Below are 17,795 nucleotides of genomic sequence, written 5' to 3' on the forward strand. Positions count from 1 at the left end.
TATTTTAATAAAAAACATAAAATTTTGAAATAAAAACAAAATTAAGATAATCATACTTTTATATAAGGAAATAAATGATGCCAATATAAGTTAAAAGGGCACTATTATGTTAATAATGACGACAAATGTAGTTTTAATTTCAACTTGAAATTTCATTTACTTTATTTTCTTTAATTCACACTAAATATAATAAAGATGAAAACAATATATCCCTATCATAATTCATAAGTTATAATGTAAGATATTATAAGTAACTAAACATAACTTTCTTATACTCAATAAAAATATTAAATTGATAAGATTTTGTTTACAATGTTATTTTTCAAACTAGAAACTTTTATACATAAAATAAAAAATAAAAAATAAAAAATATAGACTTACATTATATCTTTAAAAATTAATTAATTTTTTTTTAAAAATTTGAGACTAAAAGTTTTTCTAATACCTCAATTTTTTTTGGTTTTTAAAAACTCTCACAATTTCAATATAAATCTCGAAGAGTTCTTATATTTTATATTAAAATTATTTCTATTTTTTATTTTTTTTTAAATTGAAAATAAAAATATATCCAAAGGTTCCAAACAAACGCTAAAGGAGATATCCTCAACCCAAACATGACCCAAATTTGTGCCGTGGATTTAGGATTTGGGTTGGGCATGACTCAAGCAAAGTCATGTTTGCAGCCCTATGAAGGGCATGGTTGCAAAGTTGGTGTTAGCAAGGAAGAGGAAGGGAGAATTGAAAACACCAAACCAAAAAATCAATACCCTAGAGAAGAACCATGGATTTAGGCGAAAACATTGAATGTCTAATTCAAAGAGGTGGAGTGACAAAAAGAACAGCAACAAGAATTCAACCGCTCTGTATCTTCCAAAGAAGTTTACGCCACAAGCTATTTTAGCTGCAGTTGCTGGTCAATAAAAGTGAATTGCATTAGAAATACCCCCCTCCTGGAAACTACAGAACCACCAACAACAGAAAGAAGATTACATGGATTGTAGAAATAACGATTATAACAATTACTTGGTAAAAACATATGATGACATTCTCTGCAGATGTGCGGATGGATCATATGCACTGAATCGTATGCTTCAAGAAATCTTCTATCGTTTCCTGTATGTATATGAGAGTACATCAATTGCAAAGCTGAGAACATAGCTGCTGAACCTGGGAAGTGTTGTCATCAGGCAATAAATAAATGTTGCTTCTCCCATTGCTCAGGCATGTCAAGTTCAGCTGGTTTCCGATTGTGGTGGACTGCAAAGCATTTTTGGGTACAAACTTAGTTAAACACACAGACTGAGATCTTTTGTTATGTTATCTGTGAGACCCAGCAGAAAAACTCATTTAAGCAGACTCAGATTGCAGTACAGGTATCAAAGAATTTTTCACTGGTGATCCCCTTTTGTCTCTCATTTTTCCATTATTTCAGGTTGCTTCATAAATAGAGAAGTTTATCCAGGAATGATTGGTGGAAAGTATGCAAGAGAAAAAGAAAAGAAACATCAGTTACCTCACAATAGACTTGTTGCGATTTACAGCTCCATTTAGAGGTTGGGACACAGCTTAAGTAATGGCACCAGGAGCATTGGTCATTCCCACTAACCCCTCGGAGGAGCATAACCATGCCAACAGTAAATCTGCAACAAGTACATAACTTTGGTTCAGAGAACTCGCTGATTAATGATGCCAGGTACATATGATCTCTTTTGTGTAGTAGACTCTTAATCTCCTTCAAAGGGAGACTCTAAATACAAAACAGCAAAGTTTAGCAAGCAAAGCACTGAAAAAAATAACCAGAGGAGATTCAGGTTTTAATGCAGTCATGTGAGCATGTTTTGACGCTTCAACTTCAGGTTAGAATCCAGTCAATGGAAGGGAGTAGTTCGTGGAAGTTAAAAAATAAAATGTCTAAATATTGTTATACAAAGTGCAAAACCTGAACTTTTCAGCTTAAACTTGTTCATATTCCAGAGTTGGAATGGATTCACAAAAGTTAAAACCATGCATGAACATCTAAATAAAAAAAGAATTCACCTTTAAGAGGAAAAGCTACTTAAAAAATACATTGAATTGTCTAAATGAATTAAGACGAGTGTGCCATGGGATATTTTCTTTTGGAACTTGTATAAGGGTTCAAATAATATCAATATAATAACCAAAAGACAAGAACTAACCCTGTAGTGAAGATCAAAATATCATTTAATCTAAGGTTCTCTCAAGGGAACTCATTATTTGAGTTCAAATAGCTTAAAAGGATTTCCAGGGACTTACCCAACTGTTAGAAGTATCAGAGACATAACCCACAGTACATACTGATACATCTTGTGTTTAGGTTTGACCGAAGGTGCAATATGTCCAGGAGAAGCATTTCTTTGGCTAACCCATCCAAACTGGGGGCGAATCAAAAACACAAATCCAAGAAGAAAGCCAGAAACAAATCCTCCAATATGAGCAAAGTTGTCCACATGTGGGAGGATCCCCACTGCTAGATTGACTATGATGATGAGAATGAGAGTCAATAATGCTGCAAACTGAGCATTAAAAAAATAACTGAAACTGTGAGATATAGGCCCCCATAAGTAGCTAACTCCAAAGAAATGAAATTTTCAAAAGGAACCTCAAGTCATTGAGAGCAGTTATTAAGTACCTTATTTGCATATATTGTCCAATTTGTGATGAGTTCTGAAAGCATCCCTCCAAGTAAACCAAAGAGTGCACCAGAAGCACCAACAGAGATACTTGATTGGATAAAAAGTGATGACAACATACTCCCACCAAAACCAGATACCACATATAGCAACCCAATTCTCACTGTGGGACCAGACCAAAATAAATTAGAGTTTCAAAGGACAAAGGTGAGATTATTTCTTCCTTTTTAAGAAATTATACAGCTTTTCTGACAAGGTCAGAGACAATTTTTCCGATATTATGTATGCTTTTTAGTAGAGTTTTTTAGCTTATCAAGAAAAAAAATGTTGTCTTTAATACATTTCTGATTTCTTGAGGCAGAATTTGTTTGCTGGGTGATATCATGTCAAATCAGTTGTGGAAAGAGATAGGTATTGAATCTGAGTACACCTGATCTGACTAAGCCTAGTGTTTTGTGTCTCCAATTTGAACATCAAACAAGCAATATATATATATGTATATATTTTGATAGGTATCAAACAAGCAAAATATAACTTCTTACCAACCCAATAAGATCAATATATTATTAAGATTTGAAATATGGATCCCTAAGATGCATTTGTCTCTCTGTTAACGTCTTTGGCTTGTGTATTTCAACTTCTTTGAAATTATAACCATTAAATGATGTGTGTTATGCTGCTCATAGGAGGATTTTGAAAATTTGAGAGCTGATACATAATAAGATGAAGTTGGCAAAGTTTAGCACATACCAAACCCAAATTCTTGCTCTAGCCGAATTCCAATAAATACAAGACTCAACATATTGGCAAGTACATGGAACACCCCAGCATGTAGCCATATACAAGAGATCAGACGCCAAACCTGATGTCTATGGACCACCTTAGACACTTCTAGAGCACCCATCTTCTCTAGGCTGGACAAAAGCAGAGAATTGTAGGTTAGATATCATCCCTTCATGCAACTATTCTCACATCTTCGTAATAATTTAAACAGAAGATTGCTCCATGTGACATTCCTACTATTAGTAGTAATCAAGATAAAAATTGCATGCTTCAGAATGTAGAAATAAGGTTCACATTGATTAGTGTTGTATGTAGAAAGGTTGTTGGAGATGGGGGACAATTTCTTGTTGCTTAGTTTAGTGGTGTAAGAGTTCTGGAGCTTTGAATTGGTGGTGCAAGCTGGGTGATGAACAGGCCTATTGAAGTGTTATTGTACAGCAAACCTGGAAGATTTCCAGTATGGGTAAGGCAGTAATGTGGGCTGCTTTATTCCAAGTGTTCAGAGCTATCAGGCCAACTGGCCTGCACCCCCTTCTTTTCTTGCATTTCTTAATGTAGTGCTCTACTTGTAAAACATTTTCACACAAGGTTCACATTCACTAGCTTAGTTGTAACACACATGCATAATCCTTCCATAAGACACCCCCATTCCCCGAATTGAGAAACTAAAAACACATCACTTCATGTACACATGTTGAATAATGTAAGAACTTAAAATAGTATTGAAGCATGTCTGTTGAGGCGCAGTAACAGGAAGAACAGTGGCATCACAGAGTGCTTTCCATGTTTGTCACTTGAGAATTGAAAGTCAACAATAAGGGAGGAGCAAATAAAATGCTGGACGAAGTATTAAATCAACCATCTAGATTATACATAAATAAAGTTCTTCTTCTCTACATTTCTTCATTTAAATGTTGAATCAAACACAAATTACCACCCAAGGACCAAAATTCAACATTAGCCACACAAAACATCCCTCAAAAATTTTAGTTTGAAAAGCTGTTTCACATTGAGCTATCTTAAAAACGGTAATCACAATTCACAAAAACAATTTTTCCATCAGAATAATAAAATTCATTGTTCACACAACGACTTCCAATAGAACTCCCATAAATCAAATAAATAATAGCCCGTTTGGTAGCTCCGAAACCTTAATGAAAAAGGTTGAAATTTTTTGGAACTTTATATTATGGATAAAATTGAAATGGGTGTTGCAAAATTCCCAATCCTTTTTCCTTTTCTTTCCTTTTCGTTTCCACCAATTTCCTGGCTACCAAACAGAGACAAGAGAAAACCAAAAAGAAAACTCACGTGGACGAAGACGGGCCGAGTAGTGGATTCTCCTTGAGTGGCTGAAACGAAAACCTCCCCAAGAAATCAGCGACGCAAGAGACTGAGTTCTTGGGACAATTGTTAATGAACATAGTGATCAAGAACATGGCAATGTTGGCCACGACAAACGTCGGCACCATCCACGGAAACCACCTTTTGAACGGCCTGAACTCGCTAAACAAATGCTGCTGCTGCCGCGGCGGTGCCGAGGCTGCCGGAATCCCCATCGGCGAGGGCACCGCAGGATGAACCACGTTGTCTTGCCGTCGAGGGTGAATTTTAATCTCGATATTCGACGACGGTGGGTCCGACCCCATCGTGACCGCTCAAATTCGGATCACGACTTCTACCTCAGAGCCTCCATTTTCCCGATCTGAATTCAGAAGATCGGGTTGTAGAGAGAGAAACAGAAAGGATTTTAGAGACAGAATTAGGGTTTTGAGGTTGGTTCAAACAACTGTGAATGTGCTGCCTCTTTCGCATTCGCGACTCATTTTTTCTCCATTCGGTGTTTGGATTTGTGTTTGTTTTCCTGAGTTTAGTTTTTATTCTGTTTCTGATTTCACACGGATTCCCTGTACCCTTCTCTACATCAACTTCATTATTCTCTAATCTCATCTTTACGCTCCCACGCGATCTCGCCTCGCTTGAAAACACTTCGCTGCCACGTGGAAAAAGCCCGCTGATGTGCGTCAGTTCCGCCGCGAGGCGCGTAGGTGGTGATTCTGAAGTGGTGCATCGTGAAACATCGTCGTTTTATGTTGTCCTTTAGAACAGCTAGATATGATGATGGTGGCCCGCTTTGTCGTGCTTTTGCCTCCGTGTCCGGAACAGATTGGAGCTGTAGATCTTTGAAATGAGTGATGATATCTGACTCGTAAATTTACTTATTCATTTTAAATTAGTCTACCGTCTATGATTAAATCATTTGCGGGTGGATACTTCTCTTTCATCCACGTAGACGACTTGACCTGTTGGAATTTAAATAAAATATTATTATTGGAAATCTAGCATAAAAATTGAGACATTGAAAACATGTCTATTAAAAAAATAGCTTCTATTATTTAACATCAATTTTTAAAAAATAGATATCGAGTGGGGACGGTCGGACCATTTTGGAAGCTGCAGTTTGGCTTATTATAAAATAAAATCATTATTAAAAAGAATGAAGCAAATGATGATTATTAAACAAATTGAGCCGAATTTTCCCAAGTTAGAAAATGTGGGTGTAATGGTCGAAAACCTTCCACGACTGTGACCCGTTAGCAAATGGATACAAGGGTGGTAAGGGAGCATATGCTTTCAAAGTGGGTTAAATTAACAAGTTCAGAAAGAAGAAGCTAAACGTGTAATGTCGACGACAAAAGACACATATGTGTACTATTTTCTACGTAGACTGAGACATTTTCCTACCATTTCACATGCCTTCAATTCTGAACCCAAAAAGTTATTCATGTTCAATGCATATGAATGGTTTTACGAATGGCTGAAAGGAGGTCGATGGATTACGTTACCGCTATGCCTTCCGGAAGTGAGGATGCTGTCCTTCTAAGGAAGAGAGGACATGAAAATTACTTGCAAGGGAACCTGAAGACTGAAGGCCCAGTTTGGTTTGTAATGAAGACGTCGGAGAGTGGACTTTGGGTCAATAAGCAAAACTCACCAAATTCCAAAACCAGAGTTTCGACTGTGACTGCTTTCAACTTTCAGATTAAATAATTCTGTCTTTGGAGTAGGCTGGGCCGGCTGGCCACCGAGTAGAAGGTTCCTTGAAGGCTTGAAGAAGTGTTTCAGCAGCACTCTTCTCCTGCGGTCAAAAAGGCAATATCGTAAGAAAATTATTTTTGAGGGAGACTTATGGGTTCTTACCAGTTGAATAATATTAAACAAAAGGGGAGTTATCGTGATTAATGACAATATTAAATATTAATTTGTCCATTTATTACCATAAATTATATTATTTCTTTTTCTAAATAATTTAATATTTTGAATCTAATTTTTTATATTTAAAATTAATTATCGATTTTCCAAGTTCTTAATAAATGAATCATTTTAAAAAAAAAAAAAAAATATTACGGTGCATGATATTAAATATTAGTTGAAATTTTTATTATTGATGTATAATATATGTTGATATTTATATTTGATATTGTTCCCTAAAATAAAAAAGAAATTATTATTATAAATATGTTTAGTTGAATTCAATAAAAATATAAAAATGAAATGAATTTAATTGATTTTTTTTATAAAAAAAAAACTGAGAATTTATTTTTAATTATTACAATAATTTAATTAATTAATTATTATTTTTATGTATGAAATAAAATATTTATTAGAATTTTTTATATCCTTTATGCAGTTGATTTTTTTTTTTCAATTCAAATTAAAAGTAATATTTTTTTTTATAGAATCCATGGTAATAAACCAACCCTTTAAGCTAAAAAAATATTGTTATTAATAACCTTAAAAAAAACTTTCATTTTTTTTAAATTACTTAATATTTTTATATAAACTAAAAAAAATGATATATAAATTTTTTGGTAATGTATTATATAATAATAAAATTTTGAAAAAATCATTTATTAAATGATTTTTAGAAACTACTTCAAATAATTATTTAGATTTTTTAAATTAATTTTCACAAATTTATCAAACGCTTAATTTCCTAATTTTTATATAAAAAATGTTTGGAAATATTGGAAAGTACTTAACCCCCTTCAAAAGTGATTCTTAATCAAAATATACCATTAAGCCCAAACAATTCCTTCACTTTAAGATATTGTCATGATTTTATGATACTATATTTTGATTCTTTAATTTGAGAAGAATATAATAATTACCATATTTGGGAACAAAGTTAAGCCATGGAAGGATGCTCACTCCCTTATTCGTTCCTAACAAATAATAATAAATAGAACTTTGCCTAATATATAAATAAATCATAATTCATATAATAAGTAGTTTGCAGGGCAGGCATGGCACGTGACAAAATTCAAGAGGGCTTAAAATATCAAAAGATTAAAGCCCATCACTAATTCATGAATTCATAAATTCATGGATTGTAATGACAAAATGAGAAAATGAATGATAATGACGCATCACCCTCCATTCCTTCAGCAATATGATAAGATGATGTTGTTGAAGTGAGTTAATATCGTTTAACAGTGGTTATAGAAAACGTTTTTATTGTTTAAAAAAACAAAATTAAGTGTTTAACAAATTTTAAAAAATATTATTAAAATTTTGAAAAATCACTTATAATGTTAAAAAATAACTTACAAATTTTTTCTTATAGTCATATAGAAAAACATGCTTTCACATCTTTTAAACTTGAAATGTCTAGGGATTTTTGGAGGGCACATCCAAGAATAGATCCAATGGAGATGGGGTGGGCCTTATGACTCAAAGGGTTAGAGCACGTAGCTATGAATCAAAGTGTTGGGGGTTCAAATCTCTCCTCCCCATAACCAGCCTAAAAGGAAAGGACCTTTCCCTTTCGGTAGGAAATTTCTCATCAAGATAGCAAACCCAAAGCTATGAAACTTGACTTAGATGTGAGTCATTTGTCGAAGACAATTTTTCTAAAAACATTTCAAATAAAAATATAAATAAATTTAATTTTTACAATCCCTATGTCAACTTCTTGGTTTATTTTGTTAACCTATGCATACATGACATCATCTTTATAGTCTATATGATAATAAGCCGTATGCTTGTCCTATGGTTTGTCACTTATAATTGGAAAGTTCAGAGAAGGTACAAGTAAATTAAATAAAAAAAATTCTTAAAAATAAAATGTTATTAGATTAAAGAAAGATTACGGTTGTTGGCTTTGTATAATCCCGTTATTGTTGACATTTTTCATCATTAAAATGTACTGATCTTTTTAATGAATTAAAAATAAGATCATTTCAGGAATTTTGAAGTTAAACCTCCTCTTGATCCAAAAATGTTGGCAATGAACTCCTAATACAATTGAGACAAACACGCCCTTAATGGGATTGAAACTGAAGTCCGTGATTAAGGTAATAAGGAGTTAGCAGTGGCAGGCCAAGACTCTCCTAAGTTGATCGACAAGGATAGAATGGTAATCACACAAATTGATTCCCATTAGGTAATATTTAGAAGTGCCATAATAGGCCTATGGGCTTGAATGATTCAACGTTTCCATTAACCATTTTCCTATAAAACAAGCTTTTTCTAGCCACTTTCCAACAATCCAAGCAATCCCTGTATCACTTTTCAAGCAATTCCCATGTTGCCTTCCGCAAATTCTTAAACCCCAGATCCCAATTCCTTTTCTTGCTCTGCACACACCCTTTTGATTCTTCTTTTTTTGTGTCTAGCATGAGACTGTACTCCCCTTTTGCACCATCTCTTGTACTGAAGATTTCTTTGGTATGAGATTTTCCAGGAAACCAATGACCTTCAAGAGAATGCCATGCTCGAGATCAACCATTGGCAAGTACCGAAATCATCTCTGGTTTGTTGCCTTTGCCTGCTTTCTTTCCTGGATGTTATGGCTTTACCTGCATTATCTGGCTAAACTTGATGGAAAGAATGGAATCGTTTTGTCAGTTAACAATGATTCTAATGATATTGATTCTTCTCTCCATGTCTCCAATGAGAGCATTAGTATATTGCCTGTCACTGCCAAGCCTATAGATGTTAATGAATCGATAAATGGGGGGAATACTATTGATGGATTACAGGTTGAGGGTGATCAGATTGGAGACACTGATCAAATATCAGTTTCTGAGAAAGATGTACAGCCCGATCATCTAGCAGTGGTGACAGAGAATGAGGAAGAATCAGTTGTTGATGAAGTTATGACTGAGAATGGAAGAATCAGTGTTGAACAGAAAGTGCGACCCAGTGATAGAGCAATGGCCACAGAGAATGAGCGAGAACCAGTTGTCGGAATTCAGGAAGTGAAGCCCAATAATGGAGCAATGGCGATGGAGAAGCAGCAAGAACCGGTTGTTGGTGAAACTATTGATGAGAATGGAGTTAAAGAAGGTGGTAGAATTCAGGCAATGCAGCCCAATAATGGAGCAATGATTACAGAGAATGAGCGAGGACCAGTTGTTGATGAAGTTGTTAAGAAGAATGGGGACAAACAAGGTGACAGAATTCAGGCAATGCAGCCCAATAATGGATCAATGGTTGCAGGTAATAAGCAAGAACCAGTTGTTGATGAAGTTGTTAAGGAGAATGGAGTTGAACAAGGCAATACAGTTCCCAGTGTAGAGACTGGAACAGATATCAAACAGGGCAGTGGAGACAAAGGTGAAGTAATCGAATCTGATTCTTGCTCGGGTCGATACGTTTACATTCATGATCTCCCAAGTAGATTCAATGAAGACATGCTCAAGAACTGCCAGTCACTTAGCGCATGGACTGATATGTGCCTTTACTTGTCAAATATGGGGCTGGGTCCACGGCTTAGCAATTCAGAGAGGGCTTTTTCCAACACTGGTTGGTTTGGAACAAATCAGTTCTCATTAGAAGTCGTTTTTCATAACAGGATGAAGCAGTACGATTGCTTAACAAATGACTCATCTCTGGCTTCTGCAATTTTTGTACCATTCTATGCTGGGCTTGATGTTGCTCGCTACCTCTGGTATGGCAAGGAGTTGAAAGATACTGCTTCTACTGATCTGAGCAAGTGGCTTGCAGAACAACCCGAGTGGAAGGTTATGTGGGGGAGAAATCACTTTGCTGTAGCAGGGAGGATTTCTTGGGATTTCAGGAGGCAAACTAATATTTTATCTCAATGGGGTAACGGCCTAATGTATTTGCCTACATTCAAGAACATGACAATGTTGACAATAGAATCAAGTCCTTGGCACAGAAATGATTTTGCGGTACCATACCCGACATACTTCCATCCTTCCAATGACAATGAGGTGTTCCAGTGGCAGAACAGAATGAGGAGGCAGAGAAGGCGGTTCCTGTTTTCCTTCGCAGGCGCCCCACGACCCAACCTTCCAGACTCCATACGCAATCAGATTATCGACCAGTGTTCTGCCTCAAGGAGGAAATGCAAGTTGCTAGAATGTGGACTTGTTGGAAGCAAGTGCCACACTCCGGTTAATGTGATGAAAATGTTTCAAAGTTCTGTTTTCTGCCTGCAGCCCCCAGGGGACTCATACACCAGGCGGTCAGTCTTTGATTCCATACTAGCAGGATGCATACCAGTTTTCTTCCACCCAGGGTCTGCTTATGTCCAATATTTATGGCACTTACCCAAGAACTACACGAAGTACTCAGTGTTCATACCAGGCAACAGCATCAAAAGTGGGAATGTCAGCATCGAGAAGATACTGCATCGAATTCCAAGAGAGGAAGTAGTGGCCATGAGAGAGGAGGTCATAAGGTTGATTCCTAAAGTAATATATGCAAATCCAAAGTCTAGGCTAGAGACCCTTGAGGACGCATTTGACATAGCAGTAAAGGCAGTTCTTGAGAGAGTAGAGACAGTGAGGAGGGATATGAGGGAAGGGAGGAATTCTAGTTTTGCTTTTGATGAAGAGATGTCTTGGAAGTATTCTTTGTTGGGGACAGACTCTGCTAAACATGAATGGGATCCTTTCTTTGATAAAGCAAATGCCAACTTTTAAGCTAGGAAACAGAACAACAAACAAATTCAACTTTTTCATTGTAGTTGTAGAGAGCTGTAGTAGTTAATGTTCATTCACCTTTTTTTGTTCCTTTTTTCTTTTTTTGAACTTCCATTAATGGATTGTTGATACTAGTTTTAAATCTTTTATGTGCTAAGTTCTGCTTGGTGTGTGGGAAAAGCTCCTAGAAATGGTAGTGGAAAGCAGCATAATGTAGTGATACATAAACCAGTTGTATGATGTGTACTGGCCCATCTCATCTTCAAACCTTTCAAATTCACAATCACAGTAATAATAGTATTCAAAATGAAGAGATTGAACTCACAACCTTTTATGGTTTTGATTTTAATCTCAGAATACCAACACTTTTTTAGCTACAGTATGAATCTCAGATTCTTCCCATTTTCTAGGCAAGAAAATGGATCAATGTAGTTTACAGTTGCATGCAAGAAAGAGTTGAACTCACAGAAACCCATTATTTTTATTCTTTCGTAACTTTACATTTCTTGAGCTAGTGAAATGGTCCCAAAACCTCATGTGCCATAACCCAATGAGCTATATTCTAAATGTCAGTTTCCAAGATCCTTCAAAATGAAGGAAAATGGGTATTGCTTTCCCCTGTTTTCTTGGCAGCGAGATGGCTCACTTTGTTAATTGATCTATGCAAGGAGTGGGATTTCAGAATCGCCATTATTTTAAAACCTATATCAAAACTTTGATCTGCCTAATTATGCTAGTCAACTGGGAAGACTATAATGCATGCCACAGGAGGAGGTAGAGATTTCATGAAAATCTGTCCATCAAGTGCAGTGATGAGCTTCATTTACTTTATGAGCATAGAGATGTATATTTCAGTTAGGCTTTTCCAAGACATCGGTTAACCATGACAATATGTTCAAATTTAACAAATTGAATGTTTGATTGAGAAGGTCATGGAATCATGGATGCCACAATTCCAGAAGAATATGTACAAGTGTTTTTATTGGGCAGAATTTAGGTTTTGGGGGAACCGGAGGAAACCAATTAATTGATATATAAATGTGAATCAGCTGTAAAGCACAGGCGTTTGTAGTCCAACGGTTAGGATAATTGCCTTCCAAGCAATAGACCCGGGTTCGACTCCCGGCAAACGCATTTTTTGCTGGCTTCTTTTGGTTCATCCATATATATTAGTTGTTGAAAACTTGTTGAAACCATTTTATCACTAATCACGGGTCTTAGTTGTTGAAGTGTATGTAATAAATGATACACTTATTGAAGAACAAAAAGAATAAGAAAATAATCATTAGAGGATTTGTCCCTATCAATAGAACAATCATAATCAAGTGACATATATTACTACTAACATGAGAGGTTGAATTACGCAACATATTTAGGTTTCTCTTGCTTGCAAGTTTAAGAGTCCTCATTGGCTGAATATTCAACCCGACAAGTTTGTCCTTATCAATGCATTAGGAAACGATAAATATATTCAATTAAAAATATTTACTTAATTTTAAATAAAACTTTTATACTTAATAGTGTTAAATATTAGATTGTTTGTTTTTATGGTATTTTATTTTTTATTAAGTATTAAAAAGTAAAAAAAATCAATATGTTATTTTTTCTATTTAGAAAAAATTACATATTTTGACCTTTTTTATTTAATAAAAAGTTTATAATAAGTCATTAAAAAATAAAAAAACAAACAACATAAATTCTGAAAATAAATTGTTTTAAATAAAAAACAAAAAATACAAACACCACCTTAGTTTAATTGGACTCCAATTTCACCGTACAAAGTTCTTAACCTTCTATAAATGATTTGAGGTTATTACTTAAGAGTCATAACTTTGTTGCTTGTTGGTGCTCGATTCTCCTTATATCATTATCATTGACTTTCTTCTTTATTCTCACAATTCGTATTTCCTATAGCTTATCCCCTATCTTTTTAAAAGTCCTCCATCAATGATATCTTTTGTAATTTTAATAAGTTGTTCTTTCTAACAAATTTTAAATTTTATTAGAGTCATTATTTTTGGTATTTTTAATTCAATTAAATCCATTATTTCTGATATGCTATTGTTTTAAAATTGCACTAAATCCACGACCAATAGTAGAAAAGAAATATCAGGCCACCACAAGAGATGCACTAATATCGGAGGGCAATTTCGTCAAATCCGCTGTCGAATCCTGTGGCTGAGCTCTTCTCCAAACCGCCACATTTCAACTGTAAAATCAGCTCCTCTAGACCGCACCCTCGCTAGAGTTTCGTCCTCGTTCATGGCCGTCACAAGCCCCTCCATCTCACCTCACGTGATTGGTTCCACCATCACCGAGCTTTCAAGAACCTTCCGAAGCGGAGCTCCATTTATGGTTCGAATCTCCGCCAAGAGCAACGGCGTCTCCACCTGTAATGACCGCAACGACCTCGCTCTCGCCGAGGGTCCTTCTTGCATATTCGTCGGACCCATTGAAACCGCCAGTAAAGAAACCCTAGAAGCTCTCTATTGTCAGGTACGTCGCTCACCTCAATTTCCACTTCTCTCGTGATTCCAGTTAGGGCTTCCATTTGTGTTCGGTTTCTCGACGTAATCTGTTTGGTTTCTTAGAAATATGAGGAAAAGGAATAATAAATTTGAGTTATAGTTTTTAAAAGTGTGATAAGGTCACCCCTACCGAGGAAGCAGTTGTTTTGAGCTCAGTTGAGTGGAAACAATGACAAATGGAAGATTCAATATTTTAATTTCTTACCATCTGTTCGGTTGTTAAGAAAGAAGGGGGAAATTAGAGTAAGTAATGTTGTTTTTGGTTATCAAAAGAATGAAAGCTCGATTGTAGTAAGCCATGCTAGGCGCAGTTGAATGGAGGTTTTTGTTTCATGGAAATTGGAATCATGGATATCAATTTATTTTATTTTCCCACCTTTTCTCAGAAAACCATACAGGGATTAGTTTTAAATTCAACTTTGAGCTTTTCCATTCTTTGATGGTCATTTGTTGGAGTTGAGCAGCCTAGGTAAAAATCATTGACGAATTATTTATGTATTAGGCACGGGATGCGTATTACAGTGGTGAGCCTTTGATAGTTGATGACATGTTTGATAGAGTAGAGGTAATTCCATTTGTTCTCCAATTCATTTTTTTTTTATTTAATTTATGACTTGGTTTTTTGCCCAAATGAATTCATATGTGGAATGCAATTGAAACAGTTGAAGCTACGGTGGTATGGTTCAAAATCTGTTCTCAAGTATCCTCGTTGCAGCCTTAGGCAACATTATACATATGCGGATGCTGAGGTAATTGTATTTCAAAACAGGCAGTATGGATAGATGTGAAGTTGGCTCCACTGCTGCACAATTGTTCCCCTCAACTCTACCATCCTCAAATTTAACCAGCCACTAGATTTCCATTGCTGAAAATCCAGAAAAAAAAAAAAAAAAAAACCTACCAGCCAGCTTGGCTATATACCCCAGTCAGCTTGGCATTTTGGTTGAAAAATTAGCATGTCTTGATGTGTATCTGCAGAAGAATCTCTTCTTGTTAAACATCAAATTTTTTTGTATGTTCCTCAATGAGGCTTTTCTTTAGTAATGTTGTGTAGTTTATGGTTTAAAGTGATATTCTTGGTGAGCTGGCATGACCTATTTTTCATGTGAAGTTTAATGGGGATATTTTGGAGGGAAGGATCACATTTGTCAGAAATCATACATTTTGAATTACTTTCAATCCTTAGTTTTTAGTGCGAGAAACAGAAAGCTAAAATTATCCATAAGTGATCATTCTTTCTTAAAGATTTTTGTGGACACACCTCAGTGACATCTCCACGGATGTTCATGAGGGCTTAATATATTTTTGTTAGTGAATAGGGCAGTGGTTTTTCTCCACTTGAAGATTGAGTGACATGGATGTAGGGCAGGAAGATCCTTCACAGGTTTTCGCATTGGCAAGCATTTGGATCCTGTTTCTTGCTTTTGGTGGTTCAGCCTGCCTTGTGCCTATAATCTACACTGTTGGCCAGGCTTATCAAGATGCATTCAATTCAGGACTTTCCTACAGCAGCCAAGCATCTGCACTACAGCTCCTTGCCACGGCAAATGGCATTCTCTTCATGGTATTGGGATCCGTGATTGGTTATCCAGTTGCTTCAGCTTCTGGTAATTATTCAATGTCCTTAGAAGTATTTCTTTGAACCCTTCTAATCATGTTGTCTGTCCAATTTAAGTTATAAAATGATAAAATCAAAAAGTCTTGAAGGCATAAGCCATATTTGAAAATCTTAACCACTTACTTGACAAGTGACACTATCTATGATGTTAAATTGCTAATGAAAGAAAAATGCAATGATTCCATATACATGGTTGTCTAAACAGTTGATAATGTTTTAGCTGGTAGTGTATTGGAATATCACTAGGGATATGGCTTTGACACCCTTTATTTAGAAACTCTACCCTTGTTTGAAGAAAATGGTTTTATCTCGTATGTTAACTTTTAATTGTGTGTATACCTATATCTTAATCTGAAATTTGAGCACCCATGTTTGCAGTTGGAGTTCTTCAAGGCTTGTGGAGGAATGACTTGGTGGCGCTAAAAGGGGCATGCCCAAATTGTGGGGAGGAGGTTGGTCCCAGCAAATATTAGCTTATGCAATTTGTTTAATTTCTTATTTTTTTAGTTATTATTATTTTGGGTGGATTAGTGGTGGGATGTTCCCTTTAAGTGTCACAAACTAATTTTCAGTTCTATCCATGAAATCAAATTATGGTTAACTTTCAATGATCCATCCTCATCTATTTAGATAGCATTTCCTTGCAGGTATTTGCATTTGTGAAATCAGGTCAACCTAATAGCTCCCCTCATAGTGCAGACTGTCATGTATGTGAAAGCTCTTTAGAATTCAGCACCAAGGTTGAGGTAATCCCTTTTTTCGACACCAGGATTTGCATGCTTCACAAACCAAATGTTATTTGCTCATATCATTTTAATGAAAAGCTGAGAAGGAAGATAGTGCCTTCTATATGAGCATTCAAAGATTTTGAGGGAATTACAGTCCTCTAGGAAAATAGTGCCTTTTATATGAGCATTAGTCTTTACATGAAAGTTTGAATGAAACACATTATTATATTCTGGGTTTCTTAAGATGCAAGTATTATTGGAGTTAAATTGTCCTCTTTTTTTCCAGTTTATGCATTTGGTCTCATCTTTTCTATTTTCTTTCTTTATATATATATATATATATACACATGTTTCCATGGGATATGGTGTGTGGGTCGTGGGTTGGAAGGTGCCAGGGCACACCAAGGATAGGTGATTGAGGTTCGAGCTCCGTTTAATGATGGAAATCCTAGAAATGAAAAATGCTTGGGCAGAAAGCATACATTTTGTTAATAACTGCATCACAGAAATCCCAGATGGAACTTCTTGTCATGATGACATCCTCTGGTTTCTTACCATCCAAATAATCTACACAAGATATAACCCTAAGATCTGGAAGATTAAGATCTAGCCAGAAATAGAGCTAGGTATGTTAATCCTATTCGCGAATCTAGCCTAATATCTTCTTGCATGCCTGTGGGTAGGCTGGATGGTTTTGTGAAATATGTAAACAATTTCAATGGTGTTGATGTTGTGGCCTGCAATATTTTCTTGCGGGCCTTGGGGTATGCCTAAGTTTCATTCATTGCTGGGTGGTTTTTTTTAATTTTTTAAACAATTTCAATGGTGATCGAGTTGTGGTTTTTCAGGGGTGGGGATCAACTTATTGTTGAGTTCTACAAAAGTTAGCTCAAGCAATAAAAAAGTAAATGCTTTCCAAGGGTCAACATCCATTCATGAAAATCATCTTCCAAAAATATGCATTCTTCTTTCTGCACATATTCTGGTCATGTTTCTTGTATCTCTTTGCTTTTGCGAGTGTGTTGATTTTGAAATGGATAAAGCTTACTTCACATGAGTGATATCATTGTGCAGCAATCAACACTAGGCAGACGTTGGGTTTATGGCCGTATTTACCTTGTTCCAAGAAGCGGGCGGGGCCAACGCCGGAGACGGATGTAAGATATACATGTGAAGCTCCATGTAGATTAGCATGATTCTTTCCTATTTCTTCCTTTTTGTCAAATTTAAATATAACGTTACTTGTAACAAGTCTACAGACAGCGGCTATTCTTGTATTGTTAATCGTGGAAACCAACCGACTTGAGAAGGCATGTCTTCTTGTGTTTTTAAGGTGGTCTGAAAATTAACCAAGGACCGCCTGCGGTTAGACCTTATTATGTTAGAACATTTTCTTTATTTTCAAATATTACATGGATCATTTTTGTCATGACTCAAATACTGTCACAGGACCTCTTCATTTTTACCCAACCCCTTATGCAGAGTCTTATCCCTCATTTGGAGGAAAAAAAAAATAGAAATAAGAAGATTAA

At 35.7% G+C, this 17,795-nt stretch overlaps 3 protein-coding genes and 1 non-coding gene across 8 annotated transcripts; 3 read left to right on the forward strand and 1 right to left on the reverse strand.

Annotated features, from left to right (window-relative positions):
- Window positions 1-755: 755 nt before the first annotated feature.
- Window positions 756-5,327, reverse strand: LOC100241704 (RHOMBOID-like protein 1). Of its 2 annotated transcripts, XR_785962.3 has the most exons (7): window positions 4,746-5,327; window positions 3,402-3,565; window positions 2,651-2,814; window positions 2,275-2,534; window positions 1,514-1,640; window positions 1,024-1,257; window positions 756-910 (listed from the first exon to the last, which is right to left on the reverse strand). XR_785962.3 is itself a non-coding variant. In XM_002283452.5 (6 exons), the coding sequence occupies exons 1-6, from the start codon at window positions 5,081-5,083 to the stop codon at window positions 1,135-1,137; spliced, it is 1,176 nt and encodes a 391-aa protein (XP_002283488.1). In that variant the 5' UTR covers window positions 5,084-5,327; the 3' UTR covers window positions 756-1,134. The 2 variants fall into 2 exon arrangements, 1 of the variants encoding a protein (XP_002283488.1); XM_002283452.5 differs by having other exon boundaries at window positions 756-1,257.
- A 3,674-nt stretch (window positions 5,328-9,001) lies between these two features.
- LOC100241518 (xyloglucan galactosyltransferase KATAMARI1 homolog) lies at window positions 9,002-11,437 on the forward strand. The gene has a single exon (XM_010652705.3). The coding sequence runs from the start codon at window positions 9,167-9,169 to the stop codon at window positions 11,387-11,389; it is 2,223 nt and encodes a 740-aa protein (XP_010651007.2). The 5' UTR covers window positions 9,002-9,166; the 3' UTR covers window positions 11,390-11,437.
- A 1,014-nt stretch (window positions 11,438-12,451) lies between these two features.
- On the forward strand, window positions 12,452-12,523 carry TRNAG-UCC (transfer RNA glycine (anticodon UCC)). Its single transcript has one exon. It is a non-coding gene; the product is annotated as a tRNA-Gly (tRNA).
- A 999-nt stretch (window positions 12,524-13,522) lies between these two features.
- On the forward strand, window positions 13,523-17,692 carry LOC100246644 (PGR5-like protein 1B, chloroplastic). 4 transcript variants are annotated; one of them, XM_002280766.4, is made up of 7 exons: window positions 13,523-13,885; window positions 14,420-14,482; window positions 14,580-14,666; window positions 15,287-15,524; window positions 15,914-15,987; window positions 16,183-16,281; window positions 17,338-17,692. In XM_002280766.4, exons 1-7 carry the CDS (start codon window positions 13,652-13,654, stop codon window positions 17,422-17,424), a joined length of 882 nt encoding a protein of 293 aa, XP_002280802.1. In that variant the 5' UTR covers window positions 13,523-13,651; the 3' UTR covers window positions 17,425-17,692. The 4 variants fall into 4 exon arrangements, 3 of the variants coding, with proteins under 3 accessions (XP_002280802.1, XP_059593449.1, XP_019076265.1); XR_785961.3 differs by having other exon boundaries at window positions 13,549-13,885; window positions 16,170-16,281; window positions 17,338-17,363; XM_059737466.1 differs by having other exon boundaries at window positions 13,549-13,885; window positions 16,170-17,692.
- The last annotated feature ends 103 nt before the right edge of the window (window positions 17,693-17,795 follow it).

The sequence above is a fragment of the Vitis vinifera genome, chromosome 6, assembly GCF_030704535.1.
Source record: "Vitis vinifera cultivar Pinot Noir 40024 chromosome 6, ASM3070453v1".
Classification (NCBI taxonomy): domain Eukaryota; kingdom Viridiplantae; phylum Streptophyta; class Magnoliopsida; order Vitales; family Vitaceae; genus Vitis; species Vitis vinifera.

Coding starts and splice junctions, on each gene's coding strand:
- LOC100241704 (XM_002283452.5), bottom strand. CDS start 5,083: ATGGGGTCGGACCCACCGTCGTCGAATATCGAGATTAAAATTCACCCT. Junction 2,535..2,650: donor GGACAATATATGCAAATAAG/GTACTTAATAAC, acceptor TTTAATGCTCAG/TTTGCAGCATTATTGACTCT. Junction 1,258..1,513: donor CGCAACAAGTCTATTGTGAG/GTAACTGATGTT, acceptor AATGCTTTGCAG/TCCACCACAATCGGAAACCA.
- LOC100241518 (XM_010652705.3), top strand. CDS start 9,167: ATGAGATTTTCCAGGAAACCAATGACCTTCAAGAGAATGCCATGCTCG.
- LOC100246644 (XM_019220720.2), top strand. CDS start 13,652: ATGGCCGTCACAAGCCCCTCCATCTCACCTCACGTGATTGGTTCCACC. Junction 13,886..14,419: donor TAGAAGCTCTCTATTGTCAG/GTACGTCGCTCA, acceptor TTTATGTATTAG/GCACGGGATGCGTATTACAG. Junction 14,667..15,286: donor ATACATATGCGGATGCTGAG/GTAATTGTATTT, acceptor GATGTAGGGCAG/GAAGATCCTTCACAGGTTTT.